This window comes from Phyllostomus discolor, chromosome 4, assembly GCF_004126475.2.
Source record: "Phyllostomus discolor isolate MPI-MPIP mPhyDis1 chromosome 4, mPhyDis1.pri.v3, whole genome shotgun sequence".
Classification (NCBI taxonomy): domain Eukaryota; kingdom Metazoa; phylum Chordata; class Mammalia; order Chiroptera; family Phyllostomidae; genus Phyllostomus; species Phyllostomus discolor.
The window spans coordinates 185,832,137-185,857,625 of NC_040906.2; the positions used below are offsets into that span (position 1 = coordinate 185,832,137).

General features: G+C 43.5%; 1 protein-coding gene across 1 annotated transcript in view; it reads right to left on the minus strand.

Moving 5' to 3' along the window:
- The window catches only part of SLC2A12 (solute carrier family 2 member 12), a 53,775-nt gene extending 46,085 nt beyond the window's left edge, over positions 1 to 7,690 (minus strand). Inside the window, 1 exon segment of the mRNA XM_028509473.2 lies at positions 7,372 to 7,690. Coding sequence (XP_028365274.2) covers positions 7,372 to 7,558 — 187 coding nt within the window. The 5' untranslated portion in view covers positions 7,559 to 7,690.
- Positions 7,691 to 25,489: the final 17,799 nt, after the last annotated feature.

Sequence of the window (25,489 nt, forward strand, 5' to 3'; positions counted from 1 at the left end):
CTCATCTGTGAACTGGGGGTAATATGACTTCATTGGAGTGTTGTAAAGATAAGAAGTGAAAGTAGTAATAGAAGTTATTGGCCCACAATGATTCAACAAAAGTCTGTTTACTCTGAATGATGGGTAAAATCTCTGTAACACGGAATTAAAACTTTGAAACAGTGTCTCTTACTGATAGCAAAGAAAGTAAAATGTACCTTGTTTCCACCATTAAAATAATATATTTTTATAAATTCTTGAATTCCTTTGTTTTTGGTAGTACCTATGTAATTGGGCGCATGGCATGAACCATTTTCCCTATAATTTTGTCCTGGGGTTTCTACAGTTTGTTTCCAGTGGAAATGAATCATACAAAAAATGAGGTTTCATCAGTTTGGGAATGCTCTCTCACTGTACGAATTAAATTGACTTTCATGGCAACTTTCCCCCCCATTCTTAAAAAGCCATGCACATCATTGGGGGCTGAGATACCAAGAGCCTTGCACATCCGAGATGCCGTTTCAGGCAGGCTACAAAATCCACGTGCACGTAGTTCCTGACTCCAGCTCCCCTAAGTGTGGCAGCAGGTGCGTGCAGGAGCAAAACACTTCGGATAAAATAATGCATAGTCAGTAGTCCCAGAGCCTAACAATGACAGGCAGACCCGAGTCACAAGTGTTTCTGAGAAATAATTACTTCCAAGGGAAACACAATTCAACAGCTTAAAGGCAAGTTATGCTTAATTTACTTAAGGAAAAAACACTCCTATAAGTTAAATGAAAGACAGCATTTTTCTCCCTGGTATTTTGGCAAAACAGTATAAAGTGAGTCATTGTTCGAGAAGAATGAAACCTTCTAAAATTAGAATAATGTAATAAATTGTTCTAGTCTTATTATTACTTCTACTAAAATTGTGTAGGAAAAATTGTCTACCACTGAGGCATAGCCAGTTAGCAAATGCATAAATGAGTGTGCTGTGACACAGGAAAGAAAATGATACCATTTAGCCACAATAAAATAGAAAAAAATCCATATTAATTTATGATTTACTATAAAGGTCACCTTTATAGTAAAGGTGACCTTTACTATATGACTCAAAGTTTCATATTTGACTCAAAGTTTCAGCTGGGAAGTATTTGGGGGGAAATTCAGGTTTTATGCCTTTAACTGAGACTGGGTACTTTTTGAGGGAAGATAGGATGGAAAATCATTGTTAGCTGGTCTTTGGTCTGAGGGGAAGAAGGGCTTGATACCCCAAACTATGCCTTTTGGAATAGTGATTATTTTCAGCTGGTTAGTTTTAACAAAATAAAGATCCAGGAGAAAGATCTTTGACCTTCCTCCTAACTACCCAAAGGAGTGTAGAGAAAGGACCTGATCCAGGAAGTGAGCTACCATTGTAAACAACTACAGTGTCATAGGAGCTAGTGCGAGACAGACAGAGAGGAGCCTGGCAAGGCCCCTCTGATCAAAGTCTCCTCTGTGTCCCATTGTTAAAGGTGGCCTCGAGCAAACAGGTATCTACCAAACATTTGCCTTCATTTCCATGTGAATTGCCTTCCTGCCCTACCACATCCCAAACCACAACATCCCTGTCCCCCTCAGCCAAAGATGGCACTAAGCTTCAACTGCCTCTTCTGTCCTCCAGGCTCATATTCTTACGGGGCCCCTGTGTGTCCGTATGTAATACATTTGGTCATTTTCTCCTGCTAATCTTTTCATGTTCATTTGATTTTCGGTCCGGCCAGAACTTGGAAAGGTAAGAGGGAGTAACTCCTTAGAAATAAGCCCATTCCCACTTTTCTCTTTCTCACCACTGGAACTCGGTGTCCTTTTACAAGGTGTTCATTTCTTTATTTTAAATATTTTATTTTTATGTTTATTTTTAGAGAGAGGGGAAGGGAGGGAGAATGAGAGGGAGAGAAACATCAACATGTGGTTGCCTCTCACACACCCCACTCCAGGGCCTGGTCATTTCCTTATTTTAATCAATAACTCATCCTCTTGGAGAAACACAACTGAACTAGGAGCCTGAACTCCACCATTCAACTTAGGAATCTTATAGAACCAGTTTGTGCTCATAAAATCTGAGTAAACAACCACTTTAGCTCTTAGAAGCCCAAGTCACTCGCACGCCAATGGAGGGAGGTTTGGAACTCTCAAAACTTTTTAAACCCAGAGGCTAAATAGTACTTGGATTCTCCCTATTGAGAAAAAGCTACCTACAAAACCAGATTAAAGTGCTAACTATTCTGGAGTACAAAATATTATGCCACACATCTACAGCAATTAAAAAATGCACTTTTAATTGGCTGATTTACTTCTGATACGTACCTGTAAATTCAAATTTCTTCAGGCAACTCCAGGGTGAATTCATTGCATTTTTAATTCTACTTTTACCAGCTACGTTAAGGTCTGGAGCACTAGAAAGTTAACCCTTGAGAATTCGCAAAGAGTTTGTCTCAAGAGCTCACAGTAGACTCTTATCAGCTACCATAAGGGATGTTCTTGGAATCTCCAGGCCTCAGCTACTGCTGACAAGCTTACTGAGAGAAGAGTAATGTTTAAAATAATTAACAGCTGGAACAGGGGCACTGATCTGTCAGAATAGACAGTGACTTAGTGCAGTCCACATGCACTAAGTCTGCTAGCTGATTCAGTCAATCTAGGTCAGCAGCACTTCTTGCGGCTCCTTGGCCTGCCTCCATCCATGGTTTTCGTTGTTGTTGTTTGTTTGTTTTTGTTTTTAATTCAAATACAGTCATACCTCGATACTCAGCTTTAGAACTCATCAAACCCTGTATTTGTCGAATTTGGGTGAGGAAAATATGTTTCAGTACTTGGCGCTTGCTCAGGACTCATCGCACTTGCTAGAACTTATACGAGTCACAGTGCCACCCCGCAAGAGAAAATGCTTCATCGTTTGGTACACATTGGTGTCGACATTCATCATGAGTTCCAGAATGAATTAATAATGAGTACTGAGGTACCACGGTATTTTTAAGTAATTTTTAAAATTTTATTTATTGATTCGAGAGAGAAAGAGAAAGGAAGGGGGGAGGGAAAGAGAAAGAGAGAGAGAGAGAGAAGCGTCACTTTGTTGTTCTACCTATTTATGCATTCATTGGTTGTTTCTTATGTGTGCCCTGACCAGGGATTGAACCTGCAACCTTGGCATAACCAGAGGATGCTCTAACCAACGGAGCTAGCCAGCCAAGCCTGCCTTTGTCTATGTGTGTCAGGATCTGCCACCACAGGTTCCCACCAACATGTGTCTGCTGCTGCTGTGGCAGCCAAGAGGTGGTCAGTGGCAAGTAGCAACCTCTCTGTCCTTCTTGGTGACATGATCTTAAAGGAGAACAAGAGCTCTTAAAGATCTGAGTGAGCCCAACACCACCTGGAGATTTCCTGAAACAGCTCCCGCCATGTTTGCTTAGAGCCTTCTCCCTTCCTAGATCTTGCAGAAGCCATTTCCCCAGGCTTTAGTCATGAAACGCCTCAAGTTTAGACTTTTGAGGTGATTTCCAAGTGAGGTTAAATGTTCCATCAACAAGAGATAAGTGACTGAAGTAAAAGGGGGAGATGGTTCACTTTAAATCTGGCCTTATTTCCACACAGAAGACCCTCATAACTTCACATGTCTGTAAATCTGGTCACATCCTTGGGAATGTCCAGCTACACACAATTTGTTTCTGTTGTGATCAGACATTGATGTGTTCAATAGGTGTCTTTAAAACACAGGAATTTTTGTCATGGATTTTGTCACTTCACTTTTAACATATGGAGAGGCTGCAGAATTGGGAATGGCCAAGAGTCATTCCTCTTCGTGCTTCCAAAGTGACGGGTCTGCTGTTGGAATTGCTCCTCTCACAGCTAATGCTCTGCTGTTAGGTCAAGCTGGTTGGGCTGGCTTTCTCTTCCCTGGGGAAAAGTTTGTACCTTGACTTCTCCTCCAACTCTCTTACAAGTAGACTTTCCCTCGGGCTGCCCAAGGAAGCCAAAGAAAGGAGGCCAGGTTAGGCTAAATCTGAGAGCCCAGCAGGGACAAAGCAAATATGCCCCAACCAAAAAAAGCCCTGCCTGCTGAACCAGAGTACTGGTGGGCCTGTGGTTTGCTCAGTGGGATCCCCAACCGGAAGCCTGCCTGCTCGGGGCTACAAGGACTGGCAGAGCAGCCAGGACACAGGGCCTTCCTTTCTCCACCTCCCCTCTTCCCAGTAGAGCGGGCCATGGCCACCTGGCTTGTGTACTGACCACCTACCTACTCTGCTCCCACTTGTGAAAAGATCACAGCTTTAAACATATTTGAGAATGCCTCAGAGTATTTATGTGACTAGCAGAGGTGTGCATTTACTAAATCTCAGACTGTGGCATCTACGATTTAGAAGGGTGTTAGAGAGCATGCAGCGCAGCTCTTTCTGCTGGGTCAGCAAGCCTGGGCCTGGTGATTGGGTCCCAGTGTGCCCGGCAGCTGGACCTGCAGTGCTGAGAACCTGTGCTCAGGCAATGAATACTGTTTTTGGTGTCTGACCTTTAGGGCAGATCCAAGAGGGAAAAGCAGTGCTCATGGGGTATACAGGGGCTTAAGGAACTACTCCCCCAGCCAGTTGTTTGAATCATGAAATTTGAAGAGCCTGGGAGACCCAGCATCTGACTAGAGGAACAGGCATTAGGCCTAGGCCAGAGGTGGCTAGGGTCAGCTTTGCTCCAGCCACTGCATGAACTTGGGCCAATCACACATTTTCTGGCCGCCTGTCATTTTTGGGTAAGATGTCCCAGGACACCACATTTCTCACTTCACCTATACCTGTTGTTGGCTCTAGGCACCAGGATTTCAATTGAGCTCAACACTGCCCTTTCGAGTCAATTATAACATGTCTGTAGCCCTGGCTGGTGTGGCTCAGTGGATTGAGTGAATCAAAGTGTTGCCAGTTCAATTTCCGGTCAGGGCACATGCCTGGGTTGTGGGCCAGGTAGGTCCCCAGTAGGGGGTGTGTACGAGAGGCAACCACACATTGATGTTTCTTGCCCTCTCTTTCTCTCTCCTTTCCCCTCTCTCTAAAAATAAATAAATAAAATATTTTAAAAATGTCTATGAATACTGAAAAATAAACTAAAAATGTACCCACTTGGAGTCATTGATTTTTGAAAGTGAATTTTAGTTCATTAGCGTCTAGTCACTGTAACAAAGCATTCCTTCTAGGTTCCGAGGTGTTGGTGGAGGAGGAACTGCTAACCCTTTCACTGCATGTGACAGCATCCAGGATGCAGTCATAGAGCTTAGAACTTTTGTTTCCTTTTCCCGTATCGCAGATGATTTAATTACTTTGTCTTGGACTGTAACACTCATTCCTCTTTGTGCTTTAATTGTTTCATCTGGGATTAGAGAAAGACTTGCTACCTTCAAATGCAGGAATAGTATGATAATTATTAAGCATATTTTCAATACTCTGAACGAAACTGTGGGAATTTTACAATACAAAGAAGTCAAAAGGAGTAGTTGTCAATATTATTTCATTAAGTTTCAACATCTTCATAAAACAGATTAAAATATAATTCCCATAGCTGAAGGTAAGTAAATTGCGAAAACCATAGAGTGAGTCTGTGTTATGCATTCATTATATACATATGTATTTATAAATTGCCTTTGGGTACCAAGAGATGTTTACAACTTAGAAGAATTACAAAAGTAGTAATAATAAAAGGTTTATATTCATTTAAATGTAAACTATACTTAGTGCAAATCAAAGCCGTATTCACTTAAACTTTTAGGGAAACATTAGGCTTCCTCTTCTACATAATAAAGTTTCATTTAAAAGATAACTTAAAGTATTTATTCATTTATAATTTCTTTCCCACACAAACAGTTGCACTTTAAATTCTGTGCATGTATTCAACTTTTGCAAGTATACACACATCTTACCTTCCCTCGGGATAACTGTGAACTTGGGTGGTTTAACCTACTCAGAGTCCACTGTGCTTTCAAAGCCGTATCACAATTAAATAGTCAATATTTAGCTGTTACAGTGGAGCTCCCTCCAGGAAAAAGTTTCTCTTCATCTTCTTTGTGCCATGATCACTGACACTATTTTAGCTCACCCTTTCTCGTTGATGCTGCTGCCTCAGCTTGTCCTTCAGCTCAACCCTGAGGAGTTTCACGCAAACCTCATGACTCTTTCCCTTTACCCCCAAGTACAAGCTTCCCTTGCCTGCTCTCAGACTCAGGAGCCACAGAACATGCTTAAAAGAAGGTCTGCTTAAGACAGGCCCAGGCTGTATTGAAAGATGACCCCAGGTATTACTCATTCTTGAGTGGAAGTGGGAAGTCAAGAGAAGGCTGAGCACAGAGCAGGGCAGGGAAGAATGACACGTCTCAGTTCCCCAGGACGTGCCACTCAGTGCCTCCATCAGAGAGGTCACCGGCTGAATTCCGAGATCAGACAAACCCCCAGTGCAAAAGCAGATACATCCATTCCAAGGTGAATGCCTTTTGTATCATTTGGTGTTTGGGATTTTTCATGAAATTCCAATATATGGCCTGGGAATGCATTGCATAGCTGCGAGGAGCAGAGTTGAGAAAAGCCATAGGAAGGAGAGAATTATTTGTGTTTGACTTCATTTCTGTCATCAGTCATCTGTATTCTTTTGAGAACGAACTGAATGAATAGGAAGAAGCGACTAAAACCATGCAATGCGTTTGTGGGAACTGTAAAGGTGGAAGTGAAGGAAAGTGTTTGGTGTAGCAACGTAACTGAAATGAATTAAAAACTTCCGCATTTCACCTCTCCAAGAAAAAGTATTAAACCTCAGTTCAAAAGGCTGGTTTTAAAGAAGTAGGAGCAAGGAAGTCACGGTGTTAGCCTCCAAACAGAATAAAGCTCCAATTCATTACAAACAGACGCTGGGAACTTACAAACAAAGTTATGTTCATTGATTATGTAACTAATCATTTTATGAAGCCTCCTTCACCTGATTTTAAAAGTGGCTGTTACAATGTCCAGCTGTTACAGGTTGCCTATGTGTGACAACAAGTGAAAACGTGTGTGGGTGCATCTGCGGGCACGTGTCTGTTCACACTTGTGACTATCTTACCGGTTAATCATGCCAAAGTGAAAAAAGGATTTACTCATCACATTGTCAGCACCACGGATGGGACTCGCTTAGCAACTGCGGGACTTCGGTCTTCGCAGTACAGCTTCTTACCACTCCTCCCACCAGATCCTGTCTCCTTCTCCCCGTGCACCTAGCACCTAGCACGCTCACGTGTGCACTCTCTCTCTCTTTCACACACACACACACACACACACACACACACACACACACACACACAGTGAGACGCGAGTTCCTCTTGTTTCTCTAGCCCGTTGCCGGAGCCCATCTGCCTCACTTTACCTCTGGCCCAGGGAGGATGCTGGCCGCCGCTGGCTCTGCCGCTGCCATCAGTCTCGGCTGGTCTCCCCTGCGGATTCTGGCAACCGCGGCCCTCTGTGTTTTCAACAGGTACCATGGTAGAAGTTAAAGCCTTTGCCTCGGCACCAAACCACTCCCCGCCCGTGGCAACAGTGGTCACTTTCCCCATGGTCGCATGCTTAAGAAGGTGGAAAAAAAAAAAAAACTTCAGGCAAAGCCAATGTGGTTTGTGACCAACTTTGTTTCTATTTCCGAAGGCTTTGCCCTTTTCGGTGACACAGGCTGTTGCTATTCCAAGCAGCCTATCACAGGCAGTGGGAGGGCCATGTCTCCGAGGACTGTTTGTGCCTTCAGACGCGGGGCTGGGTGCCGGGGGTTAAAAGGCTTGGGAAGAAACGGAGCTCCGCCACGCCACTCACTCCGCCTTTGGCCGTTAACGCTTGAGTCCTGCACCTTTGAAAAGCGGCACGGAAAAGAAACAGGCAGATTCAAACGTAGGCTGAGAGTGAGGGCCCAGAACGCTCACAGATGGTATCAGTTAATCTTCCAGAGGGAGGAACAATTTATGCCAACACATACCAGAAGGGAAAGTGTGTCAAATTTTCAGCAAGACTGTTATGCCAAGACTCGTGACACCTACCAGTTTACACAAAGCATAAAACATCTTGATTGTTTCAACCTGATTTTACTCCAGGTGGATGCTGCATGTGCTCACTCCCTCTTCAAGGCCTGCCAGACAAACCGAGGCCTGAGAGCAAGCACACACACACTCAGAACGGGTACATTGTGTGGACTTCTACTCTGGGATTACAGCAAAGGAATCCAGTTTCTTGATGCTCAGTTGTCTTTAAGGGAGGAGCCCACCCCAAGTCTTCCTTCCAGGTCGTGTGATGGCCTGGTTCTAGGAAGCGGGATTTCCAGTTCCGGGAGGCTAGACTGTGTGCCCCTTGGTGTGGGTGTGAGGGTCCCATTACCCGAAACAAAATCAGGCCATGAGAAAGGATTTTGTTTTCTGATATTTGAGTATATTTATACAAACAGCCGTACAGAGTTCTGAAAGTTGCCTTCAGCTATGTAGTCAGCAAATGGTATTTATTGAAAAATCTTGAGCAGAAATTAGAAGTATTTTAGAAAACCATTAGGAGTGAAAACTAAAATTTATGGAGCACCAATTATGTGCCAGAAATAGTGATAAGGGCATGAACTCAGTTGATTCTTTTGAGGAAAGCCTGGGAGGCAGAAATCCTTCCTACAGAAGAGGAAGTGGAGGCTGAGGATGCTGCCCAGAGTCTCACAGTGACTCGGTGGTGGTGCCCAGACTGTGAAGGGGGTGTCCGATGCCGTAGCTCTCTTAGATCCTACACTCCCAACCTTAACCTCCTCTGATTTTCTTGGCTTCCTTCACTTTCAGCCAATCTTGACCTTAAGAAGTTGCCATGCATTATGGCTTTTAGACTAGTCATTCCTGTGGACAAGTCTGTGCTTATAGAGGCTGAAGCTAACCCACATGGGACTCGCCTTCAGTATTTTGGCTGGATCATGACACAGCTTTAAATTAATTTATCATTTGCACATTGTTTGGTGATCACCAGATATTTCTCTATGTTTCTCATCCTTCAGGGAATCGGGTAGCAAATGAAAACAAACCTGTAATAATTCAACTAGCATGTATTACGTGCCTATTGTGCGTCTGCTGATAGCGTGGAAAAAATGGAAGTCCCCAAACACAGCCCAGCCCCCTCCTGACGAAGAGGTGAGTGGTTCAGAACTGCACAGATCAGCTTGTCTGCACTCAGGAATGTGCAGTGCGGTGATGCTTTAGTTTTTATTTACGCCCAGGATGTGCTACGGTTGTAGGAGCAGCAGTTTTTATTTGTCAGACACATATTTCTCATCAGGTCTCCATATTTTCTTGACTCCTATCTTCTTTCTGTTCCGAGCCAATGACCCCAGCTGGGGGGCATGTTCTTGCAATGAATCACTTGTATCACTGCTTTGTTTTTAATCCCAGGCTCTGTTTCTACAGCAGCTTTTTGGCACCCTGGAAGTGTTGGGGTGTTTTGTGTAGTCTTTGACCGTAGGCAAAAGATAAACCTGATTCCAGAATTCCTTACAATGGCTAGAAGCAATTCAACGATTCTCACTTGGCTGCCTCTAGCCCAGCCATATTGGGACTCCTACGGCATAAACCCACAAGAAATCAAAAGGGTTAAGCAAACAATGTGACTGGCCACAGTGCTCCTCCCTGCTGCATCAAATTCTGCTGACATTCCATCGTTGGCCCACAGAGATCCCGATCTCTGGTCTGTGCTGACTTTCTTAACTCAGAAAAAAAGTTGAGGAAGAAAATTACTTTTACCCAGCCTAGAAGGGACTATTCTCCTGCCTAAATTTGCTTAAGAACCCCGTCGTTCCCCTTTGCAGTATTTTGCATGCTTATAATTTACTTATTATAGTTACACCAGTGACTTTATTACATCTTCCTATTCTTCTAGATAGTAAGATTCATGAGCATGTGCACTCTCTGTGTTTGGTTTATTATGATATTCCAAGTGCCTGGCACAGAGTAAATACAAAGTGAATATTTATTTGCTAAAAAGCTGATCCTGAGGCAGGTTAGTAAGAAGCTAGGAAAATTTCTTGGCAAGTGGAATGGGGAAACTGAGACACAGAGCTGAACAAACTGGCTGAGGAGTTCACAGCCAGATACAGAAGGTCACCTAGGCCTTACCCACCCCCCTGTGGCTTTTCTTCCCCTGGTATATCACTTGTCATAAGGATAAGACCCCCCTACCCTGGTGCTGACCAATCAGTACACACCATGACCCTGGAAAAGCTGATGAATATTCTATTGAGATCTCCCCAGACCTCCCCTAAAATCCCTACCTTTGGAAAAAAAGATAAAACCTCTAGGGACAAGGAAGCTGACACACCTTCCAAGGGGGCACACTCACCTGAATCTTCCTTTTGAGTGAATTCTCCCTTAAACTCTTGGGGTCCCCTTGAGACTTGCAACCAGAGGAGCAATGGGTAGCAGCAGCTTGTCCCAGCCTAACCTCCTGAGCCTGTCTCCAAGACCCCCTTTTCTCTGACTTCCCAGTTGGCTAAAGCAGCCCTGCCTAGGCTCATGTCTGTTCAGTAGGGTTTCTAGAGTGCTAAAGCAGCCCCACCAAGGGAGCCCCACCTAGGCTCTCTTGTTGCTTCTTCTACTTTCTTTGTTTCGCTGTTCCCAGCTTCAATAAACATACTCTCAAAATCACCTGAACTCATGTTGTGAAATTTTCCCTGCACAAAGTCCAGAACCCACACGCTACAGGCCGACCCTATGTAGACCCTCTTAGGGCCAGGTTCCCTGTCAGGTAACAATCCCCGTAAATCCAGCTAACGTTAGCATTATCAGGATGTAGGCTCCAAGAAAACAGGCACATGCTGGTCTCGTGCACTAGTCCATCTCTGTGTTGCCATCTCCGAGCGCAATACCAGGCATGTAGTAGTAGACCCTCAATAAATATTTAAGTAAATGAACACTCACAATGGAGCTTTTAATGAGCTGAATAACTCTTCAGTTTTTTAATAGCAAAACCCACATGCAGATTGCATGTAATGCTTTGTCCTTTCTCCCTCTTTTCTGTCAATCTCTTTAAAATAATTGTCACCACAGGCTGTCCCTCCTCCATGGAGTTTGAGTCACTACCATTATTAAAAACTATTGTTCCATCCAAGCAATGTATAATCAGCAGACAGACAGTGCACTCCAGGTAGCTCCCCTAATTTTGCTACATACCATTTTAGACCACTTGTTCATAGGCAATGCTATCCAATCCAAAAATACATATCATAGGAAGGAACAAGCCTCCCTGAGCGCCTGTGGGGAGGTCTTCTTAGGATTGAGGCCAAACCTTACCAAGTTAGTCTTTGAGCTTTCCATTCCTGATGGTGAATCCTGGTGGTGACTTTCCCTTCTTGGTGGCAATAGAAGCGTGCACATCAGTAAGTGGATGGCATAACTAGCATTTGCTCTGAGAAGATTTTGCCTGGCAACATGGCTTGTACCACAGAAGGCACAACCATTGTTTTCTTATGCATTCAACAAACACTGATGTGCAGGGATGTGATGGCTTCATGAGAAGAGAGTGAGAGCAATCTCTTTGACTCTGTGTACACACACCCAGGAAGGGCCACGCAAGGACAGAGAAAGCAAGTGACCATCTGTAAGCCAGAAAGAAAGGTCTCGCCAGGACCTAACTGCCCTGAGACCCTGATCTTGGACTTCCAGTTTCTAGAACGCCAACCCAGCTGAGGCCCCAGACACACGGGGGAAGCTGTCTTGGAAACTGCAGTCCCAGGTGAGCTCCCCCCTGAATGTAGCAGCATGATGTCCCAGCGGTCACCACCACGGGGTGGAGGGACCACCCAACCACCCCACGGGATCAGAAACATAGTAAACTTCTGTTTTAAACTAAAAAAATGACATATTGGCACTTACAAATTGACCAGACAGGTAAGAGGGCATGCAAGAGCAGGCAAGCAACAGTGCACAGCATGTGGACATTTATATACCAGGCCTATCTTGGTGGCATTTTTTTTCTTCCCAAGGTTTTCAACCTGGGAAGTAAACGCTACGACCTCCATTTTGTAGAAACTGAGATGTAGACATTCATAGCAGGGTTCTCAGATCAAAAACTGCTTTCTGATGCTTCAGCATGAAAATTTCAATCATAAAGAACACCTAAATTCTATAATCAACATTTTACTATGTGTGCTCTTTACCCAGCTCTCTGTGTACCAACCCTACTAGCCGTCCACCGATCCGTTGTACTGTCTGCGCATGGCAAAGCAAGCTGAAATGCTTTGGGATGTGTGTCATCAATGGGGGCTCTATATCTGTTTAGGTTCTTTTTTATCTTTCGAGACATGTTCCGTACAATGAAGTGCGCAGATCCAAAGGGTACCGTTATACGAGTTCAGAAAAGTGCATGCGTGTGTATAATCCAAGTCCCTATTGAGTTACAGAACACGACCATCATTTCAGAAAGTTCCTGTATGTCTCTTCTGAGTAAATTTCCACCTCAGCCCCTGGAAACACTGGTGGTCTGATGTATTTCCACATGGGTCACCTCTGCCTGTTCTAGCTCTTCGTATGTGGGAATCAGAGTTTGTACTCTTGTATAAGGCTTCTGAGCATAATTTTACTCATCCATGGTTTTGTCTGTATTAGTAATTCATTCTGCTTATATCTAAATGGTATTCCATGGGTGACTATACCATAGTTATTTATCCATTTTCCTACTGATGGACACCTGGGCTGTTTTGGGGGGGCTATTAGAAATAGAGCCATTATAAGCATTCTTGTACAAGTCTTTTTGCAGAACACAACATTTCAAAGCACAGCGGTGTAAGTCCCTTTGATTCCAAACTCCACATGTTTTCCAGCACTCCCTGTTGCTTCTCTGCGGTGCATCCCATTGCACAGTGTTACATAAAATCTACCTCGGGAGCGTTTTCCCAAAATGGTTCATTACAATGTAAACACAGATGGGGAACTATGATCTTTAGGCCAGAAAATATCCAGATATAAATTCAGCTACTTATTGACTATAGTCCAATAAAATACTCATCATTTGATGATTTTTGGAATTATTTTACCTGATTATACTATCCATGTTACTCCTTTTTCTAAAAGTTTTCTTTTTCTCTAAAAATAACTTTATTTCTCATGTGTAGAATAATACGAATCATAAGATTGATTAAAGCTCCTCAGATTGCAGAAGTATTCTTACATTCATTGACATGACCACTTGATGTAAAATTATATGCTAAATCATTAAAAGATAGCAATATAAAAACATGTCATTTCTATTATTTTAAATGGGTAAATCAGAGTGGAAAATTGCATGCTGACTACCATTAAAATACATTTTTAAAATCTATGTGCAGCCCTGGCTAGTGTGGCTCAGTGGATTGGGCACCGGCCTGCAAACTGAGGGGTCACTAGTTCGATTCCCAGTCAGGGCACATGCCTGGGTTGTGGGCCAGCTCCCCATTCAGGGCCTTGCAAGAAGCAGCTGATCAATGTATCTCTCGTACATTGATGTTTCTTTCCCTCTCTTTCTCTTTCCCTTCTCCTCTCTCTAAAAGTAAATAAATAAAATCTTTTAAAATTCTACGTGCATATTTGTAAGACTTAAAAGGGAGCTTGGAAAATCTGAAAATAGCTAATATGTTAGAATAGTAATCTTAGGTTACATTAAGGAATTTAGGTCAGTCCTAATTATGTGTGAAAAGCATTTTCTTAAAAAACTGTTTTTTAATGTTGTTGCAATATTGTATATCTAAATACAATTGGGAAAAAAAGTCCTTCAAATTTAGGGCTGCCATATATGTCTAGTTATACACTGCACAACTATAGGTGGGCCATCCCCAGTTCACAGACAGCAGAAGTTTGTTTGTTTATAAAAAAATTTTTCCAGGAAATAATGGTAAAAAATCATGAAGAAGGAGCAGGTTTTTCTAATTTGCACAGAGATGCATTTGATCAACTCATAGGGCTGTTCACATTATAATCATCCCTTAAGCCATGCTGTCTAATCTATTGGTTAGTCTAAGCCTGCCTTTGCATTGCTTAACCACATCATGTGAGCACTGTTCCCCGTTCGATTGGCTATTTTTTCCAAATGAATTATGTCTAATTTTTAAATCTTTAGTACTATTACCATGCTCTTTGAAGGGAGGCAATCAGGGAAAAAAAGCTATTCAATGACTAAACCTATCTTTCCTTTTATGCCACAATGTCAAAAAAAAGTTGCTCAGCACTGTGTGAGCACAGCAGCCTCTATTGGCTTGGGAGCTCTGGTCGACCTTCATTACATGTCTCCTTATTTGCTGATCAGTGATGAGGGCACTGCTAGGAGACTATCTCCACATGGAAGCTGGAAAGGTCTCTTTTCTGGCTTCCTTTACACCTAGGACCAAGCTCTGCCAAGCAGATCACACTCCCTGGAGTTTGCACCCGAAGTTGGCTGCACAAACTGACAGGACTGGCAAGCCTCATTCCAGCAACAATGGTGGCAGTGGTTCCGGCTGTCTTGTCATGCCCAGCGTTCAAGGTTGTGCCTAGTAGTGACTGGGCCAGCTCAGGGCAGGACTTTGGATATTATTTTTGACTGCCAAGTCTCCCAAGTTGGACCTGGCTTCTGAATATATCTAGCTGAGTCCTGTTTCATGTACGCAGAGGCAGATGAATCACAAAGCTAACAAGTTTTCAGCTCCAGGACCCCACACTCATACTGGCCCTTTCCAGGTCCTGGGAGGGGCCTGGCAATGCAGTCATATGGTCATGCACTTTGGTAGAGTTTGCAAAAGTAAATAGTGAACTGCACTCAGTTAAGAAGACGAACTCTTTGCATCCTGACACTGACATCTTCGTTGTCACACTTTCCTTGCATCGGGTGACATGGGAGTAGCCATGGAATATTTGGGATCCAGTTTAGCAGCAGTTAAGTTGGAAAAATATTTTGTTTGGGTTTCATTTAGATGGCTCATAGGGCCTTCAGTGCGTCATTAACTGTTGCTAATTCACCTGGTAAAGGAAAGTCTTCAAGGAATTCCCTGCTATCCATGTGCCAACATGTGATGCACGTATTCCACATTGTCACTCATGAGGATAAAGAGACACAGGTCTAGAGGTTGTCTCTCAATGTGAATCTCTCCCAAGGCTGCCAGAGCCCAGAGTATGTGGGCCATGGAGATGGGCCATGCTAGAAGACAGACTGGGTTCTTTCTAGTCTCTCTATAGAAAATAATGTCACACACACACACACACACACACAGAAAACAACATTGCCTATGAAGAGGAGAGGGGGGAAATATTACAGAGATGTATCAGGCCATCTTGGATTGTGCGATGTTTATAATAATACTTGGCAGCTTTTAACATTTGTGGTTTATCTAAGTAAATACTTTCATTCTTAATTTTGTGTTCTTCTTTGTTAAAATAGGACACAGTCCCCCTAATTTCTATAAATTCAGGCCCTGTAGAACTTGGATCTGGCTCTGAATATGTTAAGGAAATGAAGTTCTTTCCAGATGGCTGTGCTCACTAAAAATCTCCCTGCTCTACTATCCCTACTGCCACGTGCTGACTTCAGGCCACGCCCCTTCTCCCATGTGGACACACACGAAAGCCTCTGACAGGTCTCCTTGCCTGCATTCTGACTCCCTGAAGCCCCTTTTCCATATTGCAGCCAAGAAGATTTTTTTAAAAACTCTAGTCCTTTAAATGGTTTCCAGCTGTTTTAAACCTTTCACCAGCTTCTAATTATTCTTAAACTTGGTCTAAATTCCTTAGCGTGGCCTATGGTTCCCTCTACAATCTGGGTCAAGCTGCCCTCTTCCAGACCCACCTCCTGCTGCTTCCTGGCTTGAACAACCCCATCGCCTGTTACCCCGATGTCACCCCCAGCATAACTAACCAACTACACCAGACCCCTCGTGGTCAGGGAGCCACCGGGACAGGCCAGCATCCTCTCCTTTGGATCTTTTTTCTGAGTTCAGTTAGGGACTGGTTCTTTCAGAGTTCAGTGCCTGACCCCATAGGCTAGCAGAAACCCTCCAAAGAGGCCTGGGAAATAGCTTCTCTATCACATGTACCTTCATGCAGATGCATCGAACTGAGGTTTAGCGCCCAACTGCAAGGAAGTCTGGGAAATGTAGCCCTCTTCTCCCTTCTGAGAAGGAGGGTGGAATGGAGGTAGAGAGGGCCACTCCTCTGTATCCATCGTAATGGTGAATGGCTGGGTCAACAGAACATATGGGCTGAGGCCTGCAGTCAGGGCCGGAGTTATGGTAGAAGGGGCAAAGGAAATGTGCAAAATAAGAAAACCGGGCATAAAGAGGGCAGGAGAATAGAAAATCACAGTGAGGCAGAGAGATGGAATTCTATGGCCCCTCGAGAATGGTCTTTGTTTGTTTGTTTATGAGGCCTGACTGTGTTTTACACTTACCCTGAGGGACTGGGTGGTAGGATCTTTTCCACCCCTTTGCCCTCCCTACCCATCCCCCTTTGCCTGGTGCTTCAGGCTTCTCTGACCTCTGTTTCCCCAGTTTGGGCCAAGTGCCCATGGCCCAGAGTGCAGCACTGACGTGTGGTTAGTGCAGAGCACTGTAATGATTCACTGACCTGCTCTCCCCACGACACTGTAAGGCCAGCGAGGGCACGTTGTGACCCCCGTGTTCACGTCACCTCCTCTAGAGTCCAGGATGGGGTCTGAAAGCCTGAGGTACACACAAAATATTTGCTGAAATGAAAAGTGGAGAAAAGCATAGAGGAGAGGGTGTAAGCAATAAACTTTTAATTTGAACTTGTGTCATTTACAGCATGATTTTGAAAACAGATTCTAGGACTAGATTTGGTTTTAATTCTGAGTGTACCACTTACTAGCTCTAGAAACTCTTTATGCCTCCTCTTCCTCATTGCTAAAATGGGATCATAATTGCACCTATTTCAGAGGGTTCTTATGAGCAGTAAGTGAGGTAACACAGTAAGTACTTAGAATAGTACCTGACCACAGCGATCCTCAATAAATGATAGCTTTTGTTGCTGCTGCGTCCAAGGGACTCTATAGAATATAAGGTAATAATAGAAAAAAAATACTGATTCAAGAGTAAGACAATATACATTCTAATATTGGACTTCCTGTTTATTGTCCACATGGCTTTGGACAATTCAAATCATCCCTCCATTTCCTCAACTCTAAGGTAGGGAGACAGACACTTGTTTTGCCTAAAGCTACTATTTTTTTTTTTTTGCCAAGCAGCCAAGCTCCCTTCATTTGGCAATGTTCTGATAATCTCCTTTCAGGAAATTACATGCTGTTTTACGGTGGACCATCCCTTACTCAAGGGGTGGGCTCGTAACTGCCTGCCGTGACATGCAGGTGTTCTGTCTCTGGAACGTGAGTCTTGCTTGAGGGGCAACAGAAGGCTGAGCCTGGCCGGCAAAGTCAGTCCTTGTCCATGGCAAAACCAGAAAAGACTGCCCACTAGTTCCTATTACTCATTTATCCAGAACTTCCCTGGTTCTTCCCAAGAATTTGTTCTTATTTTTTCCTTCAGTTCTGCAAAACACTTCAAAGGCGTGCAACAAGTTCATTTTTGGCTAGTGTTGGCAAGAGTCCAAACATTCCCTAACATAAACTCTCTCTAAGGATTTTAGTTAAGAAAAAAAATCAGAAAAGTATTTGAAAGCACTAACAAAATTTAAGGTGCTGTGAAAATATAATTTATTTATCAATGGGACACCAAGAGTAACCCTAGAAGAGAATCACATTAACAATCAGTCTATTTGTTTATCCAGTCAATCACGCTTTCTCTTTCTAAAAGAGAACGGAAGCAGTGTATACCGGTAGACTGGCAACTGATACAGTGGTGATAAACCAGAAAGGTCCATGAATCTGCAGCCTTCACAAAAGCATGACCTGACTCAACATTTCACAGACCGCATACCAGACTGGAGGCCTCTGGGCAGATCTTTAAATGTCAGGAGGCTGGCCTTCCCTACCAGGAGAGCAGGTGAGAAGAGACAGTGCCACGTATAAAGGATGGGGGTTACATATCTATTTTTCAGCCTCCATCTTTAGACAAGTGTCGTGAGCAAGGGAGCATCCCTGAAAGGGGTCATTCACACACATTTGTGTCTTTCCACAATGCCAGGTTCATTAGGGGACACCTCCCCAATGAAGTCCCACACAGGTCACACACAGAGAGGGGGAGCTTACCTGATAGAAGCAAGCCTAGTAAGGGTCGGGCACAAAATCCTGGTCATGGGCTGCATCCACAGGTAGAGAGGTGGGCCTTGGGCTCCAGCCAAGGGTCTATAGTGGTGGCATGTGTCTGCGGGAGTGACAATCTGGCAGTGCTCCAAGCAAGACCCATGGTACAGCCAAGCTCAAGGGTTGGGTGAGCAGACCTCCGAGTTCTTAGAGCCCCCAAGGTGTCCCACTCACATTAGTGTACAGACAGAGTCTTTGTTCCAGTGTTCAGACTTGTGGATTTGGCTGTTCCCGTGCCCTTCCTAAAGGCAATCCCACTGTATCCCATTACCTCAGTCTTGACGTAGCATTTGACATAACTGTCATGGCTAACAATGACTCCATATTGGCTCATCGAGTTAGCCAAAGAGTTCTCTCTGCTCTTGCTCATCACAAGAGATTACTCATGGAGTGGTAAGGGTCAGTGTTGCAGTCTTTTCCTTCTCATTGACAAATAGAGCTGATACCTTAAGGTATTAAGAAAGGAAAGAATTTGCTAGAACTCTACTTCTTACTTCATCTTCTACAGAACTTTGATTTCCCTTGAAATGTTAGCAGGCATTCTGAGAAATGAAAACATTTGAGGGCTTCTTCGTTATTTAAAAAGTTTGAGATATTCTCCGTATCATGTGCTGTTCTTGAGTCACCCAAAACATTTCAGTTTCTAAGAAAATTTTCAGTATAGACACTAAATAACTTTAATGTAGGTTTCTTGTAACTGCATTAATTTTAGATCCTTAATTTCTCCACCAAAAAAATTATTTTCATTCAACTTTAGGAAAGCACAGTTTAGAAAATCTGCCTTAAGGTGTTGGTGGAATGTGGGGTGGTTTTGCTCATAGCAGGCCTCAAACCTGAATTTGCTCTTCTCTGCTGCCCCCTTTTGATCGATGGAAGGAAGAGCAAGTTTCCAGCTGAAAGGGGCTGAGAGGGCAGTTAGGCAGCTGCCAGTGTCTACAGGGAAAAGAGAGAGCAAAGTGCCACATCAGTCCTGGGCATTGCGTTGGTCAACTGTTCTGTTCAGTTTTTGTTTGTACTGCATCTATACCTGACCAGGTATCCTTGGGCCTTGGAGTAAAGAGAATATGGACGTTGATTCAAAAACTCATTCATCCATCCATACAAATATTTGTGGCATGTTTACTGTGTGCAAAGTGACAGGGATAGAACAGTGAACAAGGCATCCCGTGGAAGAACCAGAGACTCTTTCCAGACTGTCTACATGCATTGCACCTGTGCCTGACCTCCCTCTGACTTTCATATCCTTCCTTTCTAAACACGGATCTCAAAGACTGAAGCCTTCGGTGGAAACTTCTTTCTTCTGTTGCATCCGATGACCATCTTTTCACAGTTTTCTGGGTCCCAAATGCTATTTAGTGAGGACATTTGCTTTTCAGTCATAAATACCCTTCTTCGGTTAGTATAATTTTCACTGTCTCCAAAATTCTTATTTCATTGTCTTAGACTGCGATTTGAGGCAGAATTTGCCACTTGAAGCTACTCTGGGCATGGAAGGCTATTTGCTCTGGGAAAAAATTTAATGGAATTCTCCAGGTGAGAAAGTGTTGTCATCCTGAACATGAACCTTTCTGGGACTCAGGATGAGTTTTCTTTCTTTCTTTCTTTCTTTCTTTCTTTCTTTCTTCTTTCTTCTTTCTTTCTTTCTTTCTTCTTTCTTTCTTATCTTTCTTCTTCTTTCTTTCTTCCTTCCTTCCTTCTTCCTTCCTTCCTTCCTTCCTTCCTCTCTCTCTCTTTCTCTCTTTCTCTTTCTTTCTTTCTTTCTTTCTTTCTTTCTTTCTTTCTTTCTTTCTTTCTTTCTTTCTTTCTTTCTCTCTCTCTCTCTCTCTTTGAATTACTTCATTGTTATTCAATTACAGTTGTCTGCATTTTCTCCCCACCACTCCCCCCAACCCCAGCCAAACCCACCTCCCTCCCTTGCTTCCACCCTCCCCCTTGGTTTTGCACATGTGTCCTTTATAGTAGTTCCTGAAAACCCTTCTCCATATTGTCCCCCCCCTTCCCCTCTATTGGGGGCTATTGTTAGATTGTTCTTAATTTCAGTGTCTCTGCTTATATTGTTTGCATTTTTCTTTTGTTGATTATGTTCCAGTTAAAGGTGAGATCATATGGTACTTGTCCCTCACCGCCTGGCTTATTTCACTTAGCATGGGTAGGATAGAAGCTCCTTTTTTCTCTCTACCACTTAGAATTCCATTGTGTAAATGTACCATAGTTTTTTGGTCCATTCATTTGCTGATGGGCATCTAGTTGCTTCCAGCACTTGGCTATTGTAAATTGTGCTGCTATGAACATTGGGGTGCATAGGTTCTTTTGGTTCTTTTTCTAAAAATAATTTTATTTATTTATTTAATTTTTCAATTACAGTTGACATTCAATATGATTTTATATTAGTTTCAGGCATACAAAAAGTGTTTTTTTCCTGATGCACAATCACTATTGAGTAAGAAAACTGATCTACAAAGGAAACCATTAATTATTATATAGTAGAATTATTCACTTCATAATATCCTTTATTATTAAAATCATTTTTAAAAACATTTGTTAACTCCAAATTCCTTGCCCTACTGAGTCTGATGTGGGGCTGCTATGCCTCGCTGCAGAGGCAGCTTTTACTCTGCCTTGTCCCTGACGAAGGACAAGCCCAGGGTCAAAGGGCAGGTAAGGAAAAAGGCAAAGATTAATGACATGCCCTGGTAAATATAATTTTCTTTTGTCTTATTTTCTCAGGTATTTTCTATTTCCTCTTCTACATACTCAAATATTTAAACACAATTGCAAACAATTAAAAATGTGTAGAATGGCCAAATTTGCTATGGTCAAGAAATCAAATGATGAGTAAATTTTTTGATGAACATTCTAAAAGAAATTTTCTTTTAATCCTTATTCTAGTATGTATTGCATACTTCCCTGCCTTCATTAACACACTGTAGGAATAAATGAAATGTTTTCTGCATTACTGTGGGGAATGAGTGTATTGAGTTGCTGCACAGTGAGGTCCTGAAGGGTAACTGTTGTGTGAAATACGAAACTGACTTTGCTCCTTCATTCCACTGCTTCTAGCTGGTGGTGCTCAGACATTTTTGCTCAAGCAAAACCCCTTAACATTTTTGAAAAACTCTTGAAAACTTCTGTACATCTCCACATATTTTAAAGCTGACATCTAAATGTTTTGCCATAAATTTCAATCATTACAAAGTCAGTATTTTCCAGAGTACTCAACAATGTCTATATTCTTTAAATATATTCATTAAAAATAAGGAACTATAGATTCAGCCTGTGGGTAATACCTGTCACATATCGTGATAGGCTTCAGTGTCGCACCAAACAGTTGAATATTTTCCACCAGGAAATATTTAAGCTCATTAATGTGCATCTCCTGCAACATTCTTCTCATTGCTGAAAATAGATGGCTGGTAGATAGAAAGAAGGATGGGGATTGGTGTGAGCTGGAACTTAAGACTTGAAGTTTGCATGAGGAGCAGGCAGGCCCAACACCTATCTCACACCAAAAGAACTGATACAAAAGCACCTGGAGCTATCAAGTCCTGAAAAGACTCAGAGGAATCCTAAATGCATATATTCAGCAAAATAATCCAGTATAACACAGGCTGTCTGTGTTCTGGATGACTCCAACTTTAATGGCATTTTGGAAAAGGCAAAACCATGGAGACAATACAAAGATCAGTTGTTGTCAAGGGTTGAGGGAAGGGAGGAATGAACGTGTAGAGCATAGAGGAATTTTAGGACAGTGAAACTGCTCTGTGTGATACTGTAATGGTGGCTCCCTGTCTTTAGACATTTATCAAAGACTACAGAATGTACAACACCAGGAGCGATCCTTAATGTGAACTATGAACTCTGGTTATGATGAACCAGTGTGGTTTCATCCATTGTAATAAGTGTGCTGCTTTGGTGGGGGATGTGACAGTGAAGGCAGGGAGAACGTAGAAAGTCTCTGCACTTTCTGCTCCATTTCACTGTGAATGTAAACTTAATATTTTAAAAAGGGTCTAAAAAAATAAAAGCAACCGGACTACAGTTGACCAAGTTCAGTTTGAACTGGTCTCTGAACGTCTTGCGGGTGCTGTAGTGCCAGACTAAATCCTTCTGGCCTGGGGAGCCACGTCCATGCTTGTCTGCTGTGTAGGTGCCATTGTCTTTCTGGGGCCAAAAAAGAAGGTTGACCCCTTTCAAATGGGGATATAACTCCAGGAAGCAAGTGGAAATTTCTACAACCATCCTGAGAAAGAACAGACCTAGAAACCAAAACCAAAAACTGTGAGGTCAGGGATGAGGTTGTGTGAAGAGGGAAGGGAGTGCTCTTTCTCTTGGATTTTGGGGGAGAAAGGTTCAGGGAAGAGAGGTGTTACTAAACTAAAGGGCGTTCGTCTGCCCATGTGCATCAAAGCCTGAGAAAACATGAAAGGAGTTTGCAGCATAACAAGTAAAGGTTTATTTAAGGAAATGGTGCCAAGCCCAGAGACACAGGTGAGCTGGTGCACTACAATCTGGCGCACGGTAACTAAGGGACTTGGTGGATAGACTGTACTGACTTGCTTCGGTCAGGGTAGCAAGTATTTAGTTGACCATGGTATCAGGTCCTGATATCAGCCATGGAGTCATTCTGTCCAGTTTCATGAGGTTGTCGTGGGTAGGGTCTCCCCACTTCCATGAGCCCAGGGCTAAAACACCACTGAAGTCAAGATGTTATCTTTAGTTTTACCAAAATTCTATTTCTGTCATTAACAGACTGTAGGCTTTGATCCTAAGACTGTCCTATTTGATGCTGACCAGAGTCTGTCCTAAGGACCTAATGATCAAGGAAGGGAGTGGGCCTGCAGTGTGTGCAAAGGGAGAAGGGTCTGGCTGAAAGGAGCCAAGTGGGTCAGGGGACTACGAGACTGGCCAAGGCTGGCTTTAATTCAGGACAAAGTCATAGTAGAGACACGAAGTTCCTGTGTGGTTACAGAGGCAAGGCAGCGCTCCGAGAACTACTGCTGGAGGCCCAGGGATGGAGAGGAGTTGGCTTTCCAACCCAGAGGCAGGCAGGTGGATGGCAGTGAATTTAAGGCCAGTCCTGTGTCTGAGCTGTTATCGGTGTCATCTGCATTGTCTCCATATTGGGCAAAAGGTTGCATCTGGTCACAGCTACATCCTGAGGCAGTGGTCTGTGCTGCAGTTCAGGACGGAGGCCGAGAGGGAAGCAGCAGCTCTCTGAGGGCCTCAAGGCTGTCTTTCTTCTCCTCTATAAACTCTGATGGCTGAGCAGCCCGCTGAGGGCCAGGGAAGACTGACAGGCTGTAGCTCAGCACCCCTCTCTTTTCCTGCAGCTCACGTCCTCTGCATCTCCACTTCTGACTGGAACCTGAGAAGGAAGTTCAGACTGAAGGAAAACAGACTCCCCCGAAAAGCATCTGTAATGCAACAGGCCCTGAGCCTGAGGAAAGAAGCAACTCTGTCTTTCTCCTGTGAACGACACGCACAGACCTGTGGCAGCTCTTTTGAGTGGCTGAAGTCATATTTTGTGCTTATTTTTGAGTCCGAGTCCTTCATTGAAAGATGTTTGATGACAAGATGTGTGGGGTCCAAGTAGACCTGGTGATGAAAAAATTCAAATCTAAAGACTCACCCAAGAATATTTTCCCCCATCGGCTTCACAAATATTGTATGAATTTTACATAACGGATGCATGGAGCTATTGAGTGTGTCCCTCACCCCTGGCCCATCCCCACCTGGCCTCCCTTGGGGAAGCAGGGCTTGCAGTGGCCCTGCCCCGGGTCTGCTGAGCAACGGACTGAAGGCAGCAGTGTCCTGACCCCGAGAAAACGGACTGCCTCCTGCCTTTGGTTTTGCCAAAGTCCAGGCTGATGGAGGGGGTTGTGCTGGATTATTCAACAGCCAGTGGGAAGTTGGGACAGTGCTTAGAGCTTACATTAGTTTCTGAAAGCTGCTGCTAATAAAATACCACAAACTGGGTGTCTTTAAACTATAGAAATTATTCTCTCATTGTTCTGGAGGGTAAAAATCTGAGACCATGTTGGCATGCCGTCTCTAAAGACTCCAGGGAAGAACTCTTCCTTGCCTTTTCTAGTGTCTGGTGGTTCCTGACCAATCTTGGCATCCTCGACTTGTACACACATCACGTCGACCTTTTCCTTCATTGTCACTTGGTTTTCTCCTTTTATGCCTGTATCCTTTCTACTCCTCTTATAAGGATGCCAGTAATATAGAATTAGGACCCACCCAGTTCCAACATGGCGTCGTCTTTACTAATTACATCTGCAGAAAACCCATTTCCAAGTAAGATCACATCCTGAGGGCAGAGGAAAGGCATACATTTTGAGGAGGATGGGACAATATTCAACCCAGTACGGGGCTGGATAGTCAAAAGCAACCCTCCTCAAGTGGGGCTTTGAGAACTCAGGGAGGAAGCAGAGGGTTTGTGATGCCCAATTGGAGAGGATCCCAAACTCCCCGCCCCCAGAGGACCCCAGACAGGTTCCAGGGCCTTGGTCACAATGGCTGTATGGTACACTTACAGGGCCTTGAGTACAAAGCTGTTGCGTGGGTCACCGGCCAGCAGCATTCCTGCCAGGGAGATAAGCTTTTGTCTCCTTGCTGGCTTACGGTTCCAAGGGTGTTCCCTTAGCCTTAGCCTAGGTGGGGGTTTCAGCTTCTGATACCAGTCAGGGCCGTTCCCAACACAAAGCCCTGTGCCTACCATCTCAGCAAAGATCCCTGGGTCCAACTGTGACCACAAAACAGCAAAATCACCCCAATCAAGAGCCACGGGGATCATAAAGCAGGGCCCCACAGTACCCATGGTAGAACAGAGACGGGGGTCCTTTTCAACATTGTGATCTCCACACCATTTACCCACTCTGGGAAAGAAAGAGCCTCCAAATGACAGGGAATAATTTTTTTGCCAACTGGTGCTTACATAATAGATTTATAGAAATTCAAGAAATGTGGCCTTTCCTATACACCATGATGTAGAATGAAATTCATAACAACTACGTGGGAGAAATAGTTCCAGAATTTATTTGAAGTCTTATAAAATCTGTGGCTGATTACAATTTATACAATTGGACACCACTGATTTTTTTGACCAGGCTTTGACCCTTTTGAAGAATTGATCAACAGGGCTACATGAGGACTTTCGTAAGTCACTGTTTATTTGGGGAAAACCAGTGAATTTTGAAATAATCTGGTTAAAAAATAAAACACAAACTATAAAATGCATCAAAACTCCTGAGCAGACACTAAGCTAG